Source organism: Eurosta solidaginis, chromosome 2 (genome assembly GCF_040869045.1).
Source record: "Eurosta solidaginis isolate ZX-2024a chromosome 2, ASM4086904v1, whole genome shotgun sequence".
NCBI lineage: Eukaryota > Metazoa > Arthropoda > Insecta > Diptera > Tephritidae > Eurosta > Eurosta solidaginis.
This window is the reverse complement of record NC_090320.1, coordinates 119636959-119662351: the sequence shown is the minus strand read 5'-3', so window position 1 is coordinate 119662351 and position 25393 is coordinate 119636959. Positions and strand designations below refer to the sequence as shown.

Below are 25393 nucleotides of genomic sequence, written 5' to 3'. Positions count from 1 at the left end.
TCGCGAATTATAGCATTCTCGACAAAAAGGGGACTTCGTTCTCGATATCGAGAAAAGGGTTAGAATTCGAATCGAATTCTAGCGTCAATTGCTAATGGGTTTCTAATGAGAATTTTGAAGTGATGCGCAATTAAAATTGGTATAAGAGGAAAGGCTTTGGAATGGTTCCGGAGTTATTTGGGTGACAGAAAACAGAGAACGATAATTGGAAAGGAGGTTTCATCAGTGGTGGATGTTAACATTGGTTTACCACAAGGCTCGGTCTTGGCGCCAATATTGTTTACATTGTATATCAATGATATCAAAAGATGTTTAAAATATTGTAAAATACGTCTATTTGCGGATGATGCATTGCTTATCAAGTGAAAAATATGCAGAATGTGCCATGCTGAAAGTACAAGAAGACCTGGACTCGCTATACAAATGGTTATGCCTTAGAAAACTGAAATTAAATGTCGAAAAAACTAAGTTCATGATATTTTGTAAAAACACTAATATCATAAGTAACAATAGTTTAAATTATATTACGCTGAAGGTAAAAAACATGGAAATCCAAAGAGTAGACAAAATTAAGTATTTAGGAGTTTTGATTGATGATAATCTAAATTTTGGAGAGCATGTAACTTATCTGGAAAGGAAAATTGCACAGAAAATAGGCTTCATGTATAGAACATGTAAACATATCAGTCAAAGTCATAAAATATTGGTATATCGTTCAATTATTGAACCACACTTTATTTATTGTCCTACTATTCTGCTATTAAGTAATGATATATATATTAAGAAACTTCAAATACAGCAAAACAAGGCAATGCGATTTATTTTAAAATGTCCTCCAAGAACGCCAAAAATTGTAATGCTCAATAGATTAAACTGGCTTAGTATTAAACAGTCAGTTAGTTATTTCACATTGAAATTTATACACCAACTTAGGTTAGGAATGTTACCGAATTACCTGAGTAGTAAAATACATTATAATCATGAAATCCACAATTATGGAACAAGAAATTGCAATAATATAAGACTGCCTAGAATAAGAACTGAGTTCGCCAAAAGGTCTCTTGAATATTTAGGGTATAAAATGTATAATGAGTTACCTTCTGATTTGAAAGACTGTGAAAATATTAGTAAGTTCAAAGAAAAATTGTTTTTATATTGTACGTCACTAAATGTGACATGAGTATTTATGTTTAATCTCTTATTTTAACCTAAACTAGGTCTTAAAGACCGTAATAATAAATAAATAAATAAATTAAGTTCAGTTATTGAAAATCAGCGTAATTTTCATTGTTCCATTATATCAAATACTTACAAATTATAATAAAATAAAAATAGTTCAAAATCCTATCGTATGTTTCACAGTTTTCGCTTCCACTTATTTCCTCAGGATTGAGCTCGGCATTGGTTTGAGGTATGGATGAGGAAGCGTTTTCTTCATGCCATTCAAATAGCACTTCAATAATCTGCTCGTTTTCCCTTTTTAACTTTTTTGATTCATGTTCACTAACTAGTATTTATTATTATAAATTAAAAACTGATTTCGCAGCTTATAATATTTCCGCACAACTTTTCACTATTTTTATTTTGTTTGTATAACACTAAGGATGACTTATCATGTCGTACAAATAATCGATAACTGTGACAATAATCATAACATCGCATTTTTAGTGTTATTCGAATGGTTTCACAGTCGAATTCTAACCTAGTTCTCTAAAATCATGTTCAGATTACACTCTAAAACAAGTGTTTTAGCATAAAACACCTCACATAAAACAAGTACGTTCACACCTTCGGTTCTTATTTTATTTTGACAGCTCCAATGCAACCATGAGGAATTAATTATTATTGTAAGCGATTTCATTAAATTTGATAATATTGTGTGTTTGTGAATTTTATTCTAATTTGAGATGAGTGATAAAGAGAAAAAAGTGATGAAGATATTAACCATGAAAGCACAATCAAATCCTTTGTGTTTACGTGCAATGAATATCAGAAAGATGCAGTTGCTGAGAAAACAATATTTAATGTTATTGGTGGCCTCACAAAACCTTTCCTGGCAATCAAAGTCATATTGGACAAGAGTAAGCATGCTAGTGGGGGTTTGCAAAAGCATTAACACTTTTCTTTTCAAAGGCTCGATCGCAATCCTTCTGGGAAGTTGAATTTTCGCATGAAAAGAAGTGTATTTATAGAACTTTGCGAGAATTTAAGAGTGTTGGAAAAGAAAGATACCCCACTAAGAAAAGCCATCTCTTTATACAAACGAGTAGCCATAGCCCTCTACGCGTTGGGATCATCGGCAGAGTATCTCACAATAGGGAACATGTTTGGAGTTGGAAAGTCCACTGTGTGTGAAATAGTACTTGAATTTTGTACTCAGACATGGAAACATTTGAGCCTTACGTACATGCCTAGTTTTCCCTCAACGAGGGAAAAAGTATCAGAACCTAGTACAAGGATTCAAAGCTATAGGATTTCCTCAGTGCATGGGAGCAATAGGTGTGTTAAATTTGGGTTGCCATAGCTATGTATGTCAACGTTCTTGTTTTTAAAAATTTCAGATGGTTGTCACATTGAGGTTCATCCACCTAGTGAAGATGCAACTGATTATTATTTTATTTATTTATTTATTTATTTATTATTTAAAGTCGACGACAAACTATGGTCGACTGCATAATATAAAAGATATATAAATATACAACCCAAAAGATAAAATTTAAGATATATCGAGATTTCAACAATGTTATATTACAAACAAAGAAATATTAATGAACATTACTATTTAATTTCAGAATATAATAATAATAAGAAATATGAGTAGAAATAAGATCTTATGCCGAAATCTTATACTGGCGGAATGCATCAGATTCCGCTCAGCATGATTTCGGAATGCAGTGGATTCCAATCTCCCTGTTGGAATGCAACAAGATTCCAATCAGCATGTCATGGGAATCCGGCAGTGCTAAGAGTAGTGTAATGAGGATACGCCATCACAAGGCAAAAAAAAGTAACATGACCTGTGTTGTTGGAATGCACCGGATTCCAATCAGCTCGATGCCTGACCCATAAGATTATACTGCCGGAATGCATACGATTCCGGTCAGTGACTCATGAAAAAGCATGTTTTTACGTTGTTGGAATGCACCAGATTCCAATCAACACAGTACTGTCTTGTTCCTTCTTAATGATACATGTTGATAAATGTTCCTCCATCCTTAAGCGAGATAGTTCCTGTTTTTTATCGAAGGAATAAAATGCCGGCAAACTAAATTAGCTTGTATCTCTTAAATTAGATAGGCAAGTATTGCATTACGTATATCGGCAAAAGTACATTCAAGACTGATGCAGCTATACAAGTCATTGTAGTGCGCGCATCAGATAAGAAGAGGATTATTTTTAGCAAAGTTTCGTCGACAAAGGGGTAAATAGAAAGGAACGTAGTGTCTGGATACTCTAGGGAGAACCGCAAAAAACAAGCGGCTGAGGAGGTCCGCGGAATCAATTTCTCCAATAATGAGCTTATGGATGAACAATATCCCCAGTAATATTCTCCGATTTTCCAGAGTGGGTAAGTTAATAAGAAGAAGTCTACTTCTGTATGGAGGAAGGTGGAGACTTGAGTCCCAATTAAGGCCGCGCAATGCAAATATCAAAAATTGCTTTTGAACTGACTCAAGACGCTTTATATGCTTTTGAGAAACAGGGGACCAAATGCATGAGCAATACTCAAGTATTGGACGAACCAGCGATGTGTAAAGAACCTTAGTGAGGTACGGATCATCGAACTCTTTAGCCCATCTTTTAACAAATACAATTAAACCCAACGCTTTGTTGGCTATAGATGAAATATGCATGTTAAAATTCAATTTCGGATCAAAAAGGACACCTAGATCATTTGCAATAGATATACGCTCCAAAGGCGTACCATCTATTACATAATATTTCAATGCTGGCTTCACTCGGTGAAATGTCATATGCTTACATTTAGAGCAATTTAAAGCTAGTAAATTTGTTGTGCACCAACATTGGAACGAGTCCAAGTCGGCCTGAAGAAGATCCAAGGAACTCAAATCGGTAGGACAGTAAGTGTAGCAAAGTTTTATATCATCCGCATACATTATAGTATGGGAATATAATATTGTCTGTGGCAAGTCATTAATGAAAAGGGCAAAGAGCAAAGGGCCTAGATGACTTCCCTGGGGTACGCCGGAGGAAACTCCGAACGATTCCGACAGATTGCACTTGAACAGGACTTTTTGGATCCGGTTAGGTGAAATGGAAAGCCCAGTAAATCAAGCTTATGAATAAGCAACTCATGGTTGACGGTATCAAATGCTTTGCTGAAGTCCGTGTAGATGACATCCGTTTGCTTGTTCGCTAAAAATCCTTCCATAACTATAGAGGTGAATACAAGCAAATTTGTAGTGGTTGACCTTTGACGAATAAAACCGTGTTGGCATGCAGATAAAAGACTAGAACACTGATATTGCAGTTGACTGGTGACAATCTGTTCAAAGACTTTAGGAATGACTGAAAGTTTAGCAATACCCCTGTAGTTTTCAATTATAATTACAAGGGATGGTATTCGACTATCCTACTTGCTTTGGTCGATGCAAGGTGTGGTCCTTTATGATTATGTTGTTTATAAAGGAAGATATACAATTTTTTGTTTCAGATACCGGTTCATTTATATTAATGGTGGCAGTTTCAACATTGAAAACACAGTTGAAAAAATGTCCTTACCTGGATGAAATGCGCACACCGGTTTCCGGTGTTGATGTGCCGATTTTCATTATAGGAGACTCAGCTTTTCGTTTTAGCAAAATGTTGATGAAACCATATGCATTCCAAGTGTCTCAAAATGAAGACGAAAAAAATTTTAACTATTCTCTTTCCAAAGTGCGAAGAGTTGTTGAAAATGCCTTTGGTCACGTGAAGGCGCGTTTTCGACGAATTGGTAAGGGCATAGACAATCAAATACAAAATGCCAACATTATTATAAAGGCATGTTGTGTCCTACATAACTTTTTAAACGAAAGGAACGACAGTATTAACGATAAATGGATTTCCGCTTTGCAAATTGTAGAAAGAAATCGTCAATATCCACATCAAGAAATATCGGCAAACGACCGTCAAAATAATGCAGAAATAATTCGAAAAAGTTTAGCTACCCTTTTCAGTAAGTGAAAAAACTTTGAAATACTCTTGTTCAAGAAAAGGTACTTTGTTTATTCCAGCCTTATTTTTCGCATAAAAGTAAAAGTAATATTACTTAAAAACTAAAACATAATAAACTCATGTCACAAAAAATTAAATGCATATTCAAAATTAAATATTTAATAACTAAAAATTAGGGTGGTCCTAATTAATAATAATAGTACTCAGTAACTAAAAACAAAAAAATTAATTTCGCTAAAAAAAATTCCGAACACAAATTAATTATTTACATTAAAAAAAAAAATTATTTTATCTTTAGAATTATTTGTCTAAAAATTCAATTAATTCCTGAGTTAATTCCTTGTTATTTTGGACATACTTTGTTTTTCTTTCTTCATTTTCTAAAATTGCTTTAGTTCTTTCTTCGAATTTTTTATCGCTTTCCCTCAAATCTTCACTACATTTTTCCATTTCTTTTTCAATTTTATCAATTTTTTCCAAAAATTTTAATTAATAATTTTTTTTTTAGCTGAACGAGCAGCCGTTGACGTGGAAGGCGTGGGAGATTCACAATCCTTAAAAGGCATTGCTGACTCGTAGGTGCTTGTTTCTGGCGACTCAAGAGTGAAATCCAAGGTTTCGCCATTTTCTGCAATTAAAAAACTTTTAGAATTCAATAAAATAACAAAATAAGGCAATGGACAATTTAACTCGCTTTGGCTTCTTATAATTTGGTTTTGGTTGTTAAACATAAAATAAGCAAAAAATTATTCACTTAACATTAAAGTTATTTTATAAAATTAATTATATAATTTAATATAATTTAATTATAAATTATTTTTTAATAATTTATTAAAGAATTAAATTTAAATAAATAATTAATTATTCAAATTTAATTAATATTAAATAACTAGTAATTAATTGTATAGTTAAATTATAAATTAAATGATGTTGTTTTTATTTTTATTTTCGGCCTTTCAAATAAATAAAACATATATGGTATAATCAATTGCATTTTTATTACTAATATAGATGTGTGGCCTAGAGCTCGGAAATTCTTCTTGATATTATAAATTAAAGAAATAAAATTATAATTTATTTTAAAATTTAATTAGGGGTTAAATTGTATAAATCATTAATTTTATTATTTAGTACTCTTAAGCGTGATCTGCGGGGCGTTATTGGAGGGACGTAATAAATTAAATGGGGTTACACTGAAATGACAGCCTTTGGTCGGGAAAAAAATCCCGCGTGGCTCCGGTGAATGGGACCAGCTGTCTTGGGAAGCCCCAAGCTAAATATCAAAATTATCAACGTCCAAATAGAAATCATTTGAGCCCTGTCTCCGTCCATCCGTTTGTCCGTGTTCACGATAACTTGAGTAAACACGATAACTTGAGTAAACTTGTACTAAAATTCACTTAATAAATATAAAATATCTCACCATAAATGCTGTCCTGAACAAGCCCTTCAGGATTATAACTTTTGAAAGGTGCCAAAATCTGGTGCATTTGTGCATACAGTGGCCAACTTGAAGGTACGCCGCCAGATGGTCCAATTTGTGCCTTCTCCTTCCTTTGTTAATAAATAAAATTATAAAAAAATCTTGCCAAGTATTAAGACTACCAACTCACCTGTATCTGGACGTCAGGTTATGCATTTTGCTTTTTATTTCAGCTGGAGTGTACACAACTCCAAGTTGTTCCAATTCCACAGCCATTTGCTCCACAATGTGGCTATTTTTTCGTACACCTCGAAGCTCTCCTACCTTAGTTCGCCATATATCTATAAGAACAGTTTGAGTTCCCTCTCCCCATTGATTTCTTTTTTTATATTGTTTTTTCTCCATTGTAGTTCAAATATTTTTAATTAATTTATCACCCGCAAACAAGTTTAACACTCAAAACACAATGACATATTAGTTATGGGACAACAGGTTTATCGATTATTACCGATAAGTTATAGTGCCGACAATGGTTTCAACTTGTTTTCAATCTAAATTTCGGCGAAAACAAGTGTTTTCAACTTATTTTATTGACAGATTTTACAAGGCGAAAACACGTGTTTTCAACTTGTTTTACTCATAAAACAAGAATGAGCCGTTAAACGAGTAAGTCTGAACATAATATAACCTTATTTTCGATTCGAAATGCATTAGAGAACTAAATTAGAATTCTAATGTAAAACTGCAATATTTCTCTAACGTTAGAAACTGTGTTTGCTGGGATCGGAAAATGATCTCGGACAATCTTCTGGTTCAACCGCCGATAGTCGCAGCATAACCGCTTTTCGCCATTCTTCTTTGCCACCAGTACGATCAGTGAAGCATACTCGGAGCAACTCGGTTGGACGATACCCTCCGTGAGCCACTGAGCCACTTGATCGTCCACTACACATTTATCGGCATAGGATAGTCTCCTCGGTTGCTGGTACACTGGGATATCGTCAGTTAGTAAGATCTTCATTTCTACTGGTGATTCGGTGTTCCTCTGAGGCTTATATGAGGTGACTAAACTTTGTATTCTCTCAGCATCCGCACTTTTCAAATGGGACAGGTCCAGCTCACCCTCGGTGACATTAGAAATAAGACACATTTTCGCAAACTCATCCTCAACGTTGTTACAAATGTTACCTGGTGGGTCGTTAACGTCTTCTAGTTGATTACGGTTGGGCTGTGCCAAACTCCTTACGCAGTACTAGCTTGAGGGCTTCCCAACTGCTCACCCCGGTTTTGCTGCTAAGGAACATTTTTGCGGCCCCCTTCAACAACTGTTTACCATTAATAAATTTTTGTAAGGGGTTCCAGTCAACGGCTGTAGCATTCTGCTCAAAATCTTCGAGCCATTGCTCCACACTGGGTTGCCCCGAACCAGAAAATTTAGTCATCGAGTCTTCGATATCGCGAATAGTGAAAATCGTCCTCTCAACACTTTCAACCACATTTTGCCTACTTGCCGCCTCATCATAGTCAGACTCAATGTCGCTCGCAATCAAGACGAAGTGTTCCATGAGTCTATCCTGCAGGGTTACTTTTCGCCCTACAGTCGACAACCCCAAACCTACTAACTTTTCTTTTAATTCTGCAACCGTCATTGACAGTATTTCGTCACGTTCCATTGTGCCGTCCGATGTTAAAAGAATTACAAAAAACAAATACCTTTTGATTTACAACGAAAAATTACATAAATTTATGCCAGGTTACAGTTGGCGGTAAGCAAATGAAATATGAATGTACGATCAAAGTTAAGATTATGGATACGTATGTACGTTAACAGTTAAAATTATAAAAATGACATCAAACTACAAAATTTCATTTCTACTCATCAGAGTCACTACATTGCTGCCCGTAGCTGTATCATCGCCAACGTGCTTTGTAATACTGTTTTCACACAGACGGCTTATTGAATAATAAAGGCAGTTTTCTACATTAAGACGCTTATTGAGCTCAATCTTCCCTACAAAATTCGAATCTATTATTATTTCATTAGTAGCTAATCGAATTCCTAATGAAGTCAAAAACACAATGCAACTCTGTTGGCAGCGTTCCGCTTCCATTTCCGTTTCTTAGTTTTTGGTGTGTTCAGTGCTTAAAAATCTCATTTGTCAAAGCAAATGTCATTGTCTGCATGGCGGAACGATACAAGGTGGCCGCATCGAACAGCTGATTATAACCTTTTTTATTTGATTTGATACATCAACTACCGGCGCAGTACGATTTTGACATTTGTCCATCGAATTTACAAGTACATGGAATTTTTTTTGTTTGTAGGTATGTCACCATGCTCCCACCTTGTATCGTTCCGCCATGATTGTCTGTCTTATCCTCCACACTAATCGAGCAGTTACTTCTGTGTGAAAGCAAAAAATTTACGATTTCATTAGCAGGTGAAATGAGATCATTAAGTTTCTGTGTGAAAACAGTATAACCTTCAGCTGTTAACTTCGAAGTGAGTTCTGCCCAGAGGCACCGGTAGCCGTACCGTTTGATTTTCCCTTCGCTGTTTTTGGTTTGCGCCTTGCTGCTTTACCTTAGCGCTTCGCTGCTTTGATTTACCGTTATTTTCAACTGGTGACAACGTCGTCAATTGCAAGCAAATTCGATTTTATCGTAGCACTCACGTTTGACTTTAACACTCTACTTACGTGCGTACCGCTGTTTGTGACCTTCGTTGCTTGCCTCGAACTGCTGCTGTCCACACTTGCAAATGTTGAAATTCCTCTAATAATTATTCGAGTTGTTGCCTCCTGCTACTATCAATGATTCCGCTGGTACGATGCGCTTTTTAATTTTGCGGATGCTTTTATTTTAGACAAAAGTCTGCTACTGCGCCTTTGCCTGTTCGTGATACGCTGCTTCTAGTTGGATGACGCTAAATGTTGCACAGCGCTGTTTTACTTAAACCGTTTTGCTGACGCCGCCTCGTTTTTATAAAAATTTAATAAAACGCGATCTGTGGCTGGATTTTTATCGCACTCTGACACCACTTTGTGGGAATTTACTTTCCCTTAATAAAAATTACTCGGATTTAAGATAATACTGAATTAACAAACTTTATTTTAAATGTAAAGACCCTGCCTAATATCGGTCGTCAGCACAGTCCGGTGGTAGAAAATTGAATGTCTGTCTCAAACGTTTCATTCTCGTTCGTCTCTGTAATTTCACTGTCAATCAGGGTTGCAAGGACTAGAGTTGCCGTCCTGTCATTTTCCCACATGTATATTTTACAAGTTATATTATATTAAATTATTATATGTACATAGAAAACGAGTAAGTCGGAAAAAACCAAGTTCATGGACCGTATAGCCGACGTTTTCAAAAGCCATGACGGTTTATCATCAGCGATCCACACATTGAAGGCTTGACGTTTTAGCGCATCAGGCCATCAGTTCACTTTGCAAGTTTCTATTTATAACTCCTTTCTCTACCAACGCATCAGATTGCTTGTGGATGAACACAAGCGGGCGAAATGAGAGGAGCATTTAAAGAAATGTAACCTCTCTGCTGGTGTGGGTAAGCTTTGGTCCGCCGTAAACACTACCACCACGCTAAAATCCATTAACACTCACATAAAGGTTAAATCAATACCTTCACTATAGGACAGTACTCGTTGCGTTACACCTGTCAAAAGCTTTTGATACGGTCAAGCACGGCACGTTGCTGCAAGACCTGGAAGGGTATCCCCTTCCCCTCAAGTCCCAAAAGGTGGACCGCAAATTATCTGTCTGGTCGGCAAGCATCGGTGTAATTTAGGAACGCAACACCCAAACCAAGATGAGTTAAACAAGAAGTGTCACAGGGTGGTACCCTATCCCCACCACTATCAAAACTAACTTCACCACCAGAAGGAGTCCCTATCGTTTCCTACGCCGTTGATTGCACAATAATGGCCACAGGCACAGGCCCACAGATCGATAAGCTTTGTAACAAACTAAAAAAGCTATCTCCCTGATATCTCCAGTTTCTTCGCCTCGCGAAAATTGAAATTGTCACCGACCAAATCATCGGCGACCTTATTTACATGGACGCGACAAATGTCGACCTTGTGCCGATAATCCAGAGCAGTAATAAAATTCTCAAATCTTTTGCTGGCAGTACTTGGGGTAAAGATAAAGAAACGCTCATTACCACTTACAAAGCAATTGGCCAGCCGAATGCATGCTAGGAGCCACCGATATGGTCACCAAGCCCAAAGTCTACTCACTGGAAAAAGTACAGACCGGCCTACCGCCCTCAGAACCGCTACAGCCTGTGTTTTTATGTCCCCAGATCATCATCTACATAATGAGGCGAGAATACTCCCCGTATGTAGCTTAAAACACAAACGGGTCCTCAGTGATATCCACAAACAGGCGTCGGCAGTACTTAAAGAACAATACCCAAAACTAGGAGAGAAGGAACGCACTGTCACTAGGGAAACGCACGTCAATCTAGCTCAACTTCGATCTGGGTAATGTAACAGGTTAAACTCTTACCTATTCAGAATAAACCCCGACATACAAAATGTATGTCCTGCTTGCAATGCGTCCCCACATGATACCAACCACTTCAACTGTATTGTGGAACCAACGTCTCCATTGTGGCGCACCCCTGTTGAAACAGCAAATTTCCTTGGACTCCCGTTAGAGGACGTTGATGACAATTTGTGGTTGGTAGCACCTATTGGATAGGGCGAAGCACTGCTACAACAACAACATACAAAATGTAGGTCCTGCTTGCAATGTGTCTCCACGTGACACCTACAGCGCGATAACTGACGTACATTGGGAGCAACAAGATCAAGTCTTCCTCAACCTGCCAACCTCAACTCAGTGATGATCTCCCATATTTTGCCCATGTCAGCAAAGGCGATGTAGCTCCTTGCAACTTAGCTGAACATCATCCTCCAGTTGGAGTATGTAAGTTCGTGGAAGCTGAGATCAACAGCTGTACGGCCAAATCCCGTCGCCGTGGTATAGAGGTAGAGAGCGGGCCCATCTCTCAAAAATGGGATCAATTGTCAGTCTGCATTGCCTAGGCAAAAAAAATTCGTTCGCAGGGGCATATTAATTTCTGGATGAGCAAATAACATGTATTTACTTCCGCCAATCTGTAGAAAAATTAATACCCCAATTTGGAAGGAAAGCTTGGCCTTGATCTCTTCGGAGATATCAATTTCTAAAGAGTTTGTTGAATAAAATCCATCAGAAGAGGATCGTGCCATGATGCGAGAAACTGTAAGAGCTGAAATGTCTGGAATGCGACTGGCCGTTTGATTCCTTGCCCACCAAAAAAACTTCTAACGACCGCAAATTCTGGTCAGCATAAAATTGCACAATTTTTAAGTAATAATAATATATCTGTTTTTTCTTTTTGTTATAAAAAAAAATTATATAAAAAAAAAACAATGAGAACAGTGAGAACTTAAAATTTTTTAAAGGTCATTTACCTCTCACCAGTTTCACCTGGTAATATTTTTATCATACTTCGCCTAATCCATTAGGTGTGAGATATCGCTGAGGACCTGTTTTGTGTTTTTCTTCATACAGCTGTGTTCCGAGGTGCCGTTATTGCCTATAATGCTTGCGGAGAAGAGTTGTTAAGCCCCTTAGGGGTGGCGCCTCTACGATCAGATGTATGTTGGGGTGCCCAAGTTTGGGTATTTAACAGTTACTGTTTGTTCAGCATTGCATTTCTCTCCCTAATGGGGAGTCACTTCGTCTCATTGTGTAGGTGGTGTTCTGGGGACATAAGACGACCCGTAGCGATTCTGAGAGCAGTGTTTTGTCAGACTTGTTGTTGTTGTAGCAGTGTCAGACTTGTATTTTCCGCCAGTGAGTAACATTTATGCCTGCCGACTATATCGGAGACGCGTAGCATGTAAACGGCCGACAAATTGATTTGTAAGTGGTAATATGCGCCTCTTTTTACCTTTACCCCAAGTGTTAACGGCAAGACATTTGAAGATTTATTACGACTGTGGATTTTAGGTGCAATTGCGCATGCATTATCAAAATGTAGATTCTGATCGAAAGACCAGGATAAGACAGTCGTTAAGTCAGGTTTCGTCATGCGAAGAAACTGCAGATAAGCAGTCGGCCGCTGTTCTGAATGTTTATACTTTTTCTTCATTTGGATTATTCATATGTAGATCAAAACTCTTCTTTTTACACGTCCCCCAATATTTTTTGACGCGTATTATCCGTCGACTATTGTTCTAGACCTTTGCCATAAATAAAACTTTTTTACATTCAAATATTTATGTACATACCTCGCTGTAAATGATTAATCGCTTCATCATACATTTCCATTTCTAATAAACCCTGTCCCAGAAAAAAATGCGCTTTTAGCATATTCGTGTCGATATCTAAAGCACGACGACAATCTTGACATGATATATCCCATCGTTTAAGCTTTAGATGGCACAGTGCTCGATTAGTGAAATATGTTGCGTTGTTTGGGTTTTTCATCTAAGGGAATATTTCATAACTAATTAAATCAAGAAGCTGCATCATACCTACAATTGCTTTCGTATAACAGCCGATTGCATCTTCGTATTTTCTTAATATAAACAAATGATTTCCCTGTTCTTTAAACTGGACATCGGTGAGATTAGCAGTTGTATACGCTAACTTGCTCATTTCGTTAAAAAAAGAAATTTTAACTAATGATGAAACTTTAGAGCTGAAAAAATATCGATGGCTGCGATCATTTGCCGTCATCCAGTGAGTTTTACAGCTCCGGCTCATACTCAATTCTCGCGGGTATGCTCTGGATCATTGAGAAACTTGAGAAGCAGATGTCGTGAAATTTTCGCACATGTGATATGTGAGTGGCAAATGCCGCCGCTGTTTTTCATTTAACGGGAAAATTTTAGAATAGCACCCCCCGAGTTCGGGGTAAAACTTGGTATCAACTGAAAGAGGGAGTTGTCCCGATCACAAATATATATATTTTAAAGTGCGCAAACTTATAATTTAAAAGTTATTTGTTGTTAAAGTTTGCAAATTTAGCAAATTTCTATAGCACTTTAAATTACAATTTACACATTACAGTTTAATTGCAACGAATTTGTCAATAATTTTTAACCAAAATTTATAAACTAGATGTATAACAAAAAAATATTTTGAATATAAATATTTGTGATGAACTTAACTGAAATAATTCTAAGTTTTTTCCTACGTTACTATTCTAAGCTCTAATTAAAATAATATTCAACAATCTCGTAAAGTTTGCAAAGATTTTTAAAGCAATTTAATTGCAACGAATTTGTCAATAATTTTTAAACAAAATTTATAAAAGAGATGTATAACAAAAAAATATTTTAAATATAAGTAATTGCTGATGAATTTAACTGACAGTACCAATACCATCAACTAAATGGTCCTTATAAATATTGTAATCTGTTATGGAAACGCATTTACGGTGGAAGCAGTAAGGAAGGCGGTCGGCATGATGTGTTGGTGCACAGTGGCTAGTCATTGCCGGCTGGGGCGGGTCCTTGCCAACCTTACTGTTCCTGCGCCATAATCAGAAAAAAGTTCCTATCATGCCTATCAAAACCAAGATCTGTCAAATTAAAAAAAAAAACCGACAGAAGCGCAGAGACCGACTCAAAACGCTTTTAAATTCAAACTAAAACAACATCCGGTCGAACCGGATGTCACGGACAGACCGTTAAACATTCAAAAATTTAAATTCAAATTCAAAACAAACTAAATGCAAAAAAAATTACCGAACCGGACATGACCGGTTACTAACTCTAAAATCAAAAATCAAAAAAAAGACTGCTGAAAATTAAAATAAAAAGCTGAAAATTTAAATGAAAGTTGAAAAGGGCCGAATATATCTTGGGGGCGCCGCGGGTGTTGTTGCGACGCCCGGTGCTTGTCCCACCCTCAAATCCATGGCCACCGACGCACCTATTTTTCGGTGGCCCCTTACCTGTTCACCCTACGTGATTTCTAAATGAATGGTGACGCCAGCATTCCCATAGCTTTTCTTTTTCTTTTCTTACTGCAAGGTTTCTGAATATATTTATGCTTATAAATAACTTTATAAAAAAAATATAGCAATCGAAAATGCGTGCCTAATTGAAGAGGAACTCTATTCCTTTTTGTAAGTTTTTAGAAAAATTTATTGTGAGCCGCGTTTTGCGACGGTTCATTGAAAGTAATAATAATTGGTTTGTTTTATAATCTACTATACTATATATGTAATAAAAAAAAATCTTTTTTTTTTTGTAGGAATTTGGTTAAATGCCCTTTTCTCTTTTTTTTGTTTTTACAAACCTATCTTAGGGCTGTACAGTTAGTATACAACTTCTGATAATTGGGGCCTCCTTACAAAATTAATAGGTTGTTGTATTAGACTTACTTTGAGTTTAACAGAACATCAATTTGGTATTACACATAGTATAATGACACTAATATGTACTATGCACTAAGAAATTTGTTAAAAACGCAACTAGAACTAAACTTGGGGTAAATCCTACCCCTCAAAAAAATATTGTTTCACAAGTTCAAGTAAAACGTAAGCTTTTAAATTCCTGGAAAAATTAACGAAGTCATTCACCAGTTCAGGTAGAACGTGAACTTTTAAATTTATTGTAAACTCAACGAAATTGTTTTAAAGGTTCAGGTAAAACATGAACCTTTTAAACTTATAGTACAATTAATGAAATCGTTTTACTTGTTCAAGTGAAACGTAAACTGTAGCCCTTATTATGAGCATTTTTCGATCTCCGATCTTCGCTGGCTATCGAACATCGAAAATCGAATTTGAAATTGGTATTATGACATCTAATCTCTGTCGAAATTTTCGTTGTGTATCTAATTTTGAAGCGAATAGAAATTTGTTGTCGACGCTGTATCGAATAGAAGAAAATAGTTTGAAACGTAAGTTTTTTGTGTTTATCTTCTACTTTTTTGCTACCTAATAGTAATTTTAAACTATTTGTATTAATCGTATATATTGTAGGATGCTTTATTTTATTAAAATTAATATCCACACAAAAATTATTTAAAAGAAAATGTTATATTTTCATAATGCAAAATTGAATAATAATGAAAATTTTTGAAAAATCAATTATTGAAAATGTAAATGTAGTAAAACCAATTAAAATTAGGAAGTTCAAAGTAAAATAATAACAAAGTTAAATAAAAATAATTGAGTCAATATAATTTAAGAACCCTACATATAGGTCCAAGGTCGTGAATTCAAAATAACCGCTTGGAAGATTGGTTTAAAAAATTGGACTAAATCCGTTTATAACAAATGGAACTTGCAGAAAGGATCAGGTGGAAAAAATTCCGAGTGCATTCTCGTACCCGATTCTCAGTTGAGACAATCCCTAGCGCAAAATCTGAGAATGGTTGCCAATTTCAAAAAGGTCGGAATAGACTTGGCTCTTGTGCATTGTTGCAGCCATTCATCTTTACTGGATAGCAAGGCCATGAACGCTTCTATGGTCATTATGAACTTTTTAAGACATGTAACAATATGTTTAGAAAGTTACAATGTTTAGAAAGCTTAAATTACGCGTTGAAATTCATTTCAGCGTTTTATACTTCTGGCTAGTTGCAGTACTTAAGCCTTTTTCTTCATAATAAATAATTTTGCTTTTATTTTATTTGACAGCTGATGGGAATGTGCTTTTCCGAACGGATGAATTTATCGAATTATCGAACAATGACACTAGTCTTGATCGAATGAGTGTCATCATACCGAATGAAAATTCGTTCGATCAACTCTTTCGATCACAGTCGAAGATCGAATTTGTCTCATAATAGGGGCCTGTTTTACATGTAACAGTCAGGGTTGGTATTGTTTCGGGTTTAGTTCAACTCAGACAACAAAAATGTATACAAAAAAATATCTTTGTTTTGATAACGCAAGCTAATCCGCATTACTTGTTATCTGCGTCTCTTAATATAGATTTAATGCATTTTAACTGGTAATGCAACTGAACTTGAATTACCAATAAAACTTTATTTAAAAAAAAAAAAATGTAAGGCGCGATAACCTCCGAAGAGATCTAAGGCCGAGCTTCTCTTCCAATTTACGTCGTGCTCCTCTTGATTTTCCCCACAAATTGGCCGGACGGGACCTACATGTTTTATGCCGACTCCGAACGGCATCTGCAAGTCAGATGAGTTTTCACTGAGAGCTTTTCATGGCAGAAATACACTCGGAGCGCTTGCCAGTCACTTCCGAGGGGCGACCCCGCATAGAAAAATTGTCTTCTAATTGAAAAACCTTACTTCTAAAATTTTGATGTTGCTTTGCCCGGGAGTTGAACCCAGGGCATACGGTGTGATAGGCGGAGCACGCTACCATCACACCACGGTGGCCGCAAATACCGAAATAATATCAACGCTTTTTGCTCATTCCAAAATCATATCCGCAACGATTGCATCAATTAAAAAACGTAATAGTAAAATTCTACCGTAACGCAAAGCAAATTTTAATACCTGAAACACTTTTTTTTTGTTTCACAGGCAGTATAAATTGCACACCTATGACCATTAAGATATGCTTTGTTTTTGTTTGTTAATTTTTTTTCAGTATGCAACAATTTCGAACGTACAACAAGAATTGTTTTTTGGTTTTTTTTTTTATACTTTTCTTTTCCTTCGGACATTATGCATGTTGCATTCGTATTCACATTCGTTTTAATTCTACCTTAGGGTGATAGCCTTAGATTTGCGTATGTTGGTAAATTAACATTATATAATGTTGCAGAGTCAAAAATATAATTTTAAAAGACAAGGTTAAGGCTACAAATACATAATTTTAGTTCAGTATTGGAACGAACTCACCGCTTTAACCGCTGATGTTCGTTATCGCAATTGGAATGGCCGCAGGCCTATATTCGCTGCCCTGTGATTGTCATTGTAGCTGGTTTATTGTAGCCCATATGGTCGTAGCGGATAAGGGTTGCGCTAGTATTGTTATAGCCGGTATGGACGCAGCTAATAAAGATGCGCTAGTAGTATTATCGCCAGTATGGACGCATCTAATAAGGATGAGCTAGTAGTATTATCGCCGGTATGAAAGCAGCCGATAAATATGCGGCTAGTATTGGGGTCGGTGGTACCGCCTGTTGTTGGTGTTAACATTAATGGCCGCAGGCCTATGTACGTGGCCCCGCTACGTGCGTTGCAACTGGTGTGGCGGTACGTCTGGTGGTTGTTGCGCTCGTGGTTGGCGCTTATGGAGGAGTTGGGGGAGGTACTACCGATGGTGATGCCCATGGTAATAGTAGGCACCTTTGGTGGTGGTTGGCGCTTTGGTCCGAGGTAACCAAATGACCCGGGTAACGATAAAGCTTCGTGCTGGCCTTTACGCCGGTGGTAGTGTCCTTAGTAAACGTAGAGGAAAAGGTTTATCTCGCTAAGTATGCTGCAAACGCCGGCCTGCTTCCACTGGATCTTGTGTCCACTCATCATAACCTGTACGCGTTTATGATCACCACAAAATAGCCGTGCAAAGCGAGATTTGTCGCAAAGAACTGTTTCGGTGCTTTGCGCTATTGACTCTTTCCTCGATTTTTTTTACAGATCCTCGGGTAAGTGCACCGCCGGCGAGGATGTTTTCCGATCTTTTTTTCAAAATTTTACGTACCTCCACACCTTATCTTGCCGGAAACTTAATTGCCTTTTTTCTCTTTGTTTTCCTCTAGTGATGGCCGGTCTGTCTTTCCCTTGTTTTCGATATGTTTTTATCGCAACTTTCGCCACATCGCTAGGTGTGTTCGCGTGAACACGCTCCCAAGTGGATCGTAGCCGTAGACCGTAGCGACAGACCGTAACAAATCACATAATTCAAAACAAAAAATTACTATGAGTACCTACGTTTATTATTGCAAAATCACGAAGAAAGAAAATTGCATGAAATATCCTCAATCTAAAATTATTCCAGTGAATTTATATATCGCATTTTAAACTAAAAAATGTGAAAACTTATAAAAAATTAAATCGGTATTTAAGTGTAAATCGATCCAGGAAAGCATCTTTTTGTTCATCTGTTCTTTTTTTTCAAGCAAATTTGTTCACTGCTGCTCGCACCCGCGAAAAAAGCCAACAAGTATAGATTGGGGTGTGTATGCAGCAATGCTTTGTGTAGGTATATTTAAATGTGTTATGAATAAATAAGTTAATATATATATCTATAATTAACTTAAAAAAAAGTTACAAATTTCGGAAGATCCAGGAAATTGTAAGAGTACAGACACAAATTGTAAATATGAACTTTTCAAGTTTAATAAATGTAATAATTAGTTTCTTACAAAACACGTTTTTTATAAATAGTCCATACATATATTGTTGTAGCAGTGCCACGCACAAAGATGACCACACATATCTTTAGTGTAAGTGGAATCATCGACATTCGTGCTCACGGTGAATTTCCGCGTATGTATGTATGAATTTCCAATGTTCGCGAACGAGAAGAGAGAAAGAATAACGTTAGATAAACGAAAGATCAAATAGAACCGAATTCGAAGATCTAGTGCACTTGTTCAGTTTAGAGACCCGGTCAATTGAACAAGTTCAGAACGAAACGGTACCCAACTTTAAAGGTAAGGCCACATTAGGCTGCACTACGCAGCCCTGCACTGCACTACAATATATTCTTTGCATGTATTCTTATGAGACAATTCACACCTAGCGTCAGCAGTACTGCGGGACCCGGCACAGCGCGGAAAATTTGATCAACTAGGCAAAAAGCCGCGTTGGGAAGTGGGGAAAATTTTAGAATAACACCCCCCGAGTTCGGGGTAAAACTTGGTATCAAATGAAAGAGGGAGCTTTCCCGATCACAAATATATATATTTTAAAGTGCGAAAACTTATAATTTAAAAGTTATTTGTTGTTAAAATTTGCAAATTTAGCAAATTTCTATAGCACTTTAAATTACAATTTACACATCTTTCAAAACCTTAATCCACATACATATCTATATAAATTGGCAACGATAAACTTAAACTGCATTTTTGTATATTTCACATTTCATTTTTGCATTGTTTTTGGTAATAGTCTAGTTGAGGAGTCGACTGCTAATACGCTACCAAAAATATCGAGAGAGGTGTCAAAAGACGCGTATTAATCTCGAGAACAATATTCCGAAGGCGGAAAAGAAAAATTGTATCTCTGTCCGGAGATATTTGCAGTTGAAGTTGGCGATTTTCATGAGGTTGTTGTTGTGTTTGTACCCACCAAAAAAATTGTGCATCACCGTGGCGGTAGCCACGGTTATACCACACACCCGGACTTGGCATGGCGTAGCCCAGGTTTATTTTTTATAAGCGCGGCCGAAGGCGCAAAAATACTATGGATCCCACCCCCGGTTTCGGAGGTATCCACGGGTATTTTCCGGTTTTTCGCTAATATCTTTTGACCGAGTTAAAATTTTTATTCTCTGCCTTCGGATTAGTAATACTGATGTCAAGACGCGTCGTTTGACAGGTCTCTCGATATTTTTGGTAGCGTATTAGCAGTCGACCCCTCAACTGGATTATTACCTTGTTTTTACTTATTATAAATGTTTTTATTAAATCAATCGCGCTTTTGTAGCAACATGCATATTTATATATATATATATATATATATATATTATTGATGACATTACAAAGCTGTGCTGCCACATAAGCAAAAACAAAACAAATGTAAATACTACCTTATCACCATTCAGTTAATAAAGAAAAAGGAAAATATATATTTTTACTACTCATTTTGAAAAGTTGAAACACCTTTCCGCGTAGGCAGCCTTCGGCCGCGCTTATAAAAATTAACCCTGGGCTACGCCATGCCAAGTCCGGGTGTGTGGTATAACGATGTCTACCGCCATGGTGATGTCCTTCTGCGTAGTAAAACCTTCTGCGCGGTCGAAGACCGCCTATGCAGAAAGGTGTTCTACGCAGAATTACTTTGCATGGCGCAGCCGGTGTTGGATCGGCTAACATAACAATAAACATAAGAGTTATAAGGTAATATAAGCTCGTTCACGAATTGTAGCGGCAGCCTGTGGGTTAATGCGATGGTAAGGATGTTCAAACATTTACGTACTTATCTGTGTGCATAAACCAGCATAGCTACGTTTACATGTGTTAGTAACTGGTAGAAAGCAAACACTTGGATAGATGTTCGAACATGTATCTGTTAGTATGCGTGAAGTTAGTTCGTGAAAGTTTATGTCCCGCCAAAATAGGATTATATGTATTGGTGTCTTTCGTTCTTGAGTGAAAGTGGTGAGAAAGAAAGGCTTTTGATTTATGGGGTACGACCGCCAAACGATTGCAGAGAATGTCTCAAAAGAAAAGTTGACTTAAGTGAGTGCGGAAGCAAGTTTTAATTATATATATTTTTTTGCGAAAAAAAAAAGTTCGCGATTTTTTTTCATAAAACCGTGCTAACGGGTAATTTAGCGGAATCCCAAGGAAGAACCGGGATCCCGTACTCTGCTTGACAACAGCCCCAGGTGAGTCCAGTGAAACCCCTTTCCCCAAGTCCATGGTGCATGTGGACTAATCGTGAAAATAAATTAAAAAAAAAAAAAAAAATGTTAAAAGTGAAAATTAAGTTGAATAAAATTACATACCTACAATCAATAAAATTTATTGAAATAAATGAAATTATATACAAAGATAAAATTAAGTAAAAAAAAATTAGATAAAATAATGAAAGTTAAAAATAAAATAAAATTAAAATAAATTAAATAAAATTATAAAATAAAATTACATATAAAACTAATTAAAATAACTAAAATTACATACATAAATAAATAAAGCCAGATATTTAATAAAAATCTATTGGATAAAATCAAGTAAAATTAATAAAACCAAATGAATGAATAAAATGACATAAATAGGTAAAATGAAATAAGTAGATAAAAGTCACTAAATAAAATAAGGTCACATGCACCCTAATATGCCTTCTCTGCCGCCATGACCCCAGTCCCTAATATTCTTCCCCTCTACACATCTACATTGCTGTGCAAAAATATAAGCTGTCCACCATCACCAGCCACAAACGCAAAAATAAAGCGGGGTAGTATTTAAGCTAAAGGAACTTGCCACACCAGCCACAAATACAGTCCGAAACACACAAAAGCGGGGTAGTATTTCATATAGAGGAAGGGGAAGCATACAGACGGTGCCAGGCTAGACGTCAAGGGAGTAAAGGCGCATCTGAGCGCTCCTGTCCTGGCACCGCCATCATTAAATTGGAGCTGCAGACACTACCACTAACTGGAGGATAGCTTCAGACGCACCTAATTGGAGGAGAGAGACAAAAGGGAGCAGTCATTCGCGCGACGCTGCCGGAATTTGTATTTGCTTTTTTGTATATATTTCACTTTGAATTTTTTGAGTGATTAGAGATTTTTTTCTATTAGTTAATTTTAATCACTATTTAGTTATATTGAGTTTGTTTAATTTGAATTTTAAATTTGGCTTTGTTGAGGTTAATTTAGCTCAATTCGAGCTCTTATCCGACTTCGTTGGGAGTTTTTTTGTACTTTTTTACGAATTTATATTTTTCTTAAATTTTTATGATTGTTAACATTTCTACTCTTACGCTTTGTTTTCTTATCCCTCTATTCATTTCTTTTCTACCTTTTCAACATTTCCCTTGTCACTTATCTACCTATTATTTCCTTAGCTTCTTTTCTATCTTTGTACATTTATCCTCTCCGCGTGTCCTACTTCTTTATATTAAATACCTAATTTTTAAGCTTTCAGCTGCTCACTGAAATTGCCACTTTTTTAATATGCCTTTTTGCATTCAAAGATTGCCGTTTTCTTTTCACCTTCCTAACATTTTTTTTTTACCTTTTCGCGTTGTTTGCTTTTTTTGCACGTTTTGCTTTTTTCTTTTCCAATTAGCGCATTTTTCTTTGTTAGTTTTCCCTTCAATTATTGTTTTTCCGTTTTGTTTATCCCTGCTCACGTAAAACTATTAGAAATTTTGAGTTCACACACAGTTTTTTGGGAAAGATTTTCTACTTCACAGCAATAATTTTATTAGTTCATTTTAGTTTTTTTCTATTATTGCGGAAAAATAGCCAACTTGATAACGAGCCTTTGAATCGGACCGCGACCACGGATCCGAATAACATTCCATACTAAGTTATTGGCCCTCATACCTCCCATTGCAGGATGGAACGCTTTCCAGTATAGGTTTGTAGGTATACGTATGTGTTCATTCTTTGCAGCCACGCTCTCTCTCTTCGACGCAGGCGCCTCCGTCACGGGACTGATCGGTAAGTGCTAGAGTTATAAGTTTTCAACTACCTACATAAATAATTTTAATACGAACATACGTATATATCAAATAGTAAACAAACCTGCTGGAAGCCAGCAGAGGCTAAGGAGTTATTGGGATACAGTGGCGGTCCGATAGCGACAGCATCATTAGCATTTATTAATTTTCAATTTTTATTTTTGTACGATAAAGCTTCACATTTTTGTTCAGTAATTTTCCAGTTAAGTTTTTTTGGTGCACTGTCCAATTTTCCTTTTTACGTAAAATCCTTTTCATTTTTATTCAATAGTTTTCAATTTAAAGTTTTTTTACGTTTGGATCTTCCGTGGGTTTTTGTTAAGTTTTTTTTTCATCCACAATCTTTCCATTAAATAAACCCAAAAGTAAACTCCCTTTTCCCTATTATCTTCCTTTTAGCCACTTTTATCCCCATCTTTATTATTTTTACTTACGAATATACGTATCTTAGATAGAGTTAGTTCCAACTAATTAGTCTTAAGGAAAATTCTACATAAGTGAAGTTTTTTTGAATTTTTTGAAGTTTTTTTGATCATTAATTTCAGGATATATATTTAATAAAGAGTTTTTTTATAACGTTTTACAAAGGAATCCAAACTTATCATATTTATTAGTTCATGGGTTGAGCTTACCCTAAAAATGTTAGGCTAAGACACTCAATTGGTGTGGGTGTTGCACGAGTGCAACAAAAAAAAAGGGGACGTGAATGTGAGGCGACGGTGACAGACTAGACAGGCTAGGGACATGGGACATTAACGTACAGACAAATGTCAGGCTAAGGGGGCGTTGCTAAAGTTCCGGAGTCAGTGCAACGCCCAAGGCTGCGTCAAGGTTTTACGCAGAAGGGGAGGGATGACTCCACCTGACACGGACAGACCTTTTCTTCCAGCTTTCCTTTTCTTTACATAGATTTCAGGCATGAACGTCTCTCTTGTTTGTATACCTGTAGGTAAGGCGGGTGAGCAAAAAACTCACCCCACCCGACGAGCTGTTGTTGTTGTTGTTGTAGCAATGCTCGCCCCACCTAATAGCCGCGACCGATCACAAATTGTTATCAATATCCTCTAACGGGAGTCCAAGGAAACTTGCCGTTTCAACAGGGGTGGACCATAAGGAAAGGGGTGTTAGAGGCGTTGGTTCCACATTACAATTAAAGAGATGGTTGGTGTCATGTGGGGACACATTGCAAGCAGGGCATACATTTTGTATGTCGGGGTTGATTCTGGATAGGTAAGAGTTTAACCTGTTACAGTATCCAGAACGAAGTTGAGCAAGAGTGACACGCGTTTCCCTGGGGAGTATGCGTTCCTCTTCTGCGAGTTCTGGATATTTTTCTTCAAGTACTGGATTCAGCGGGCAATTCCCGACATAAAAGTCCGACGCCTGTCTATGGAGTTCACCAAGGACCTGCTTGTGTTTTTCCGCTTCATACGGCTGGGTTCTCAGGTGCCGTATTTCCTCAAAATGCTTACGGAGATGACTCCTTAGGCCCCTAGGCGGTGCTGGTTCGTCAATCAGATGTATGTTGGGATGCCCAGGTTTCTGGGTATTCAACAGAAACTGTTTGGTCAGCATCTCATTTCTCTCCCTGATGGGGAGTATTCTCGCCTCATTATGCAGATGGTGTTCTGGGGACATAAGAAGACAGCCCGCGGCGATTCTGAGAGCAGTATTTTGGCAGGCCTGTAGTTTCTTCCAGTGGGTGGTTTTTAGGCTTGGCGACCATATGGGTGACGCGTAGCACGTAATCGGCTGGCTAATTGCTTTGTATGTGGTCAAGAGCGTTTCTTTATCTTTTCCCCAGGTACTGCCAGCAAGGGATTTGAGGATTTTATTACGGCTCTGAATTCTTGGAACAATTGCGGTTGCGTGCGCACCAAAATGTAGATCCTGATCAAACGTCACACCCAAGATTTTGGGGTGTAGGACAGTCGGTAGCGTAGTGCCATCGACGTGGATGTTCAATATGGTCGACATTTGGGGCGTCCATGTTGTAAATAAGGTCGCGGAAGATTTAGTCGGTGACAATGCCAGGTTTCGCGAGGAGAAAAAACTGGAGAGATCAGGGAGATAGCCGTTCCCAAGGCAGTCGGTTCTATGTACCGGAGCGACTCGGGATTTTTCCCGACCAAGGACTGTCATTTCAGTGTGACCCCATTTAATTTGTTTCGTCCCTCCCACAAATTGTCATCCTCCCAGCAGGACTGCTACATATTCTCTTACTCCGGGAAGGTATCGAACCCAATCCGGGTCCGTCTCCTGACCCCGGTCATGAGAAATGGTTTTGCTGCATTTGCCAGAAAAGAATCTTTTTAGGACGGTCATACTCTGTTCAGTGTGTCTCGTGCAAGGGATGGTTGCATCGGACAGGTTGTTCTGGGCTTGATCCCAAAACCCGACGTCCACGTAACTTTTATAAATCTTTTGTGGCTCCTTGCTGCTCACGCCCAAGGGCGTCCCGTAGTCTACGCCTAAACGT

The 25393-nt window shown here is 37.2% G+C and overlaps 2 protein-coding genes and 1 pseudogene across 7 annotated transcripts in view; 2 read left to right on the top strand and 1 right to left on the bottom strand.

Moving 5' to 3' along the window:
• Positions 1 to 13314, bottom strand: part of STUB1 (STIP1 homology and U-box containing protein 1) — a 402469-nt gene extending 389155 nt beyond the window's left edge. For 4 of the 6 annotated variants that reach the window (XM_067766139.1, XM_067766140.1, XM_067766142.1 and 1 more), the window contains exons 1-2: positions 12906 to 13040; positions 12084 to 12857 (exon numbers count right to left, since the gene is read on the bottom strand). Coding sequence is in view for 1 of the 6 variants with exons in the window: in XM_067766144.1 (XP_067622245.1) it covers positions 12906 to 13104; positions 13156 to 13275 (319 nt within the window). In the remaining 5 variants the exon portion in view is untranslated. Of the gene's footprint in view, positions 1 to 12083; positions 12858 to 12905; positions 13105 to 13155 lie in introns of those variants that run through there. The other 2 variants (XM_067766144.1, XM_067766143.1) reach the window with 2 other exon arrangements.
• Positions 1 to 25393, top strand: part of TBC1D16 (TBC1 domain family member 16) — a 435866-nt gene that overhangs the window by 109232 nt on the left and 301241 nt on the right. The window lies entirely within an intron of this gene.
• LOC137239475 (putative nuclease HARBI1) lies at positions 1908 to 6038 on the top strand (annotated as a pseudogene).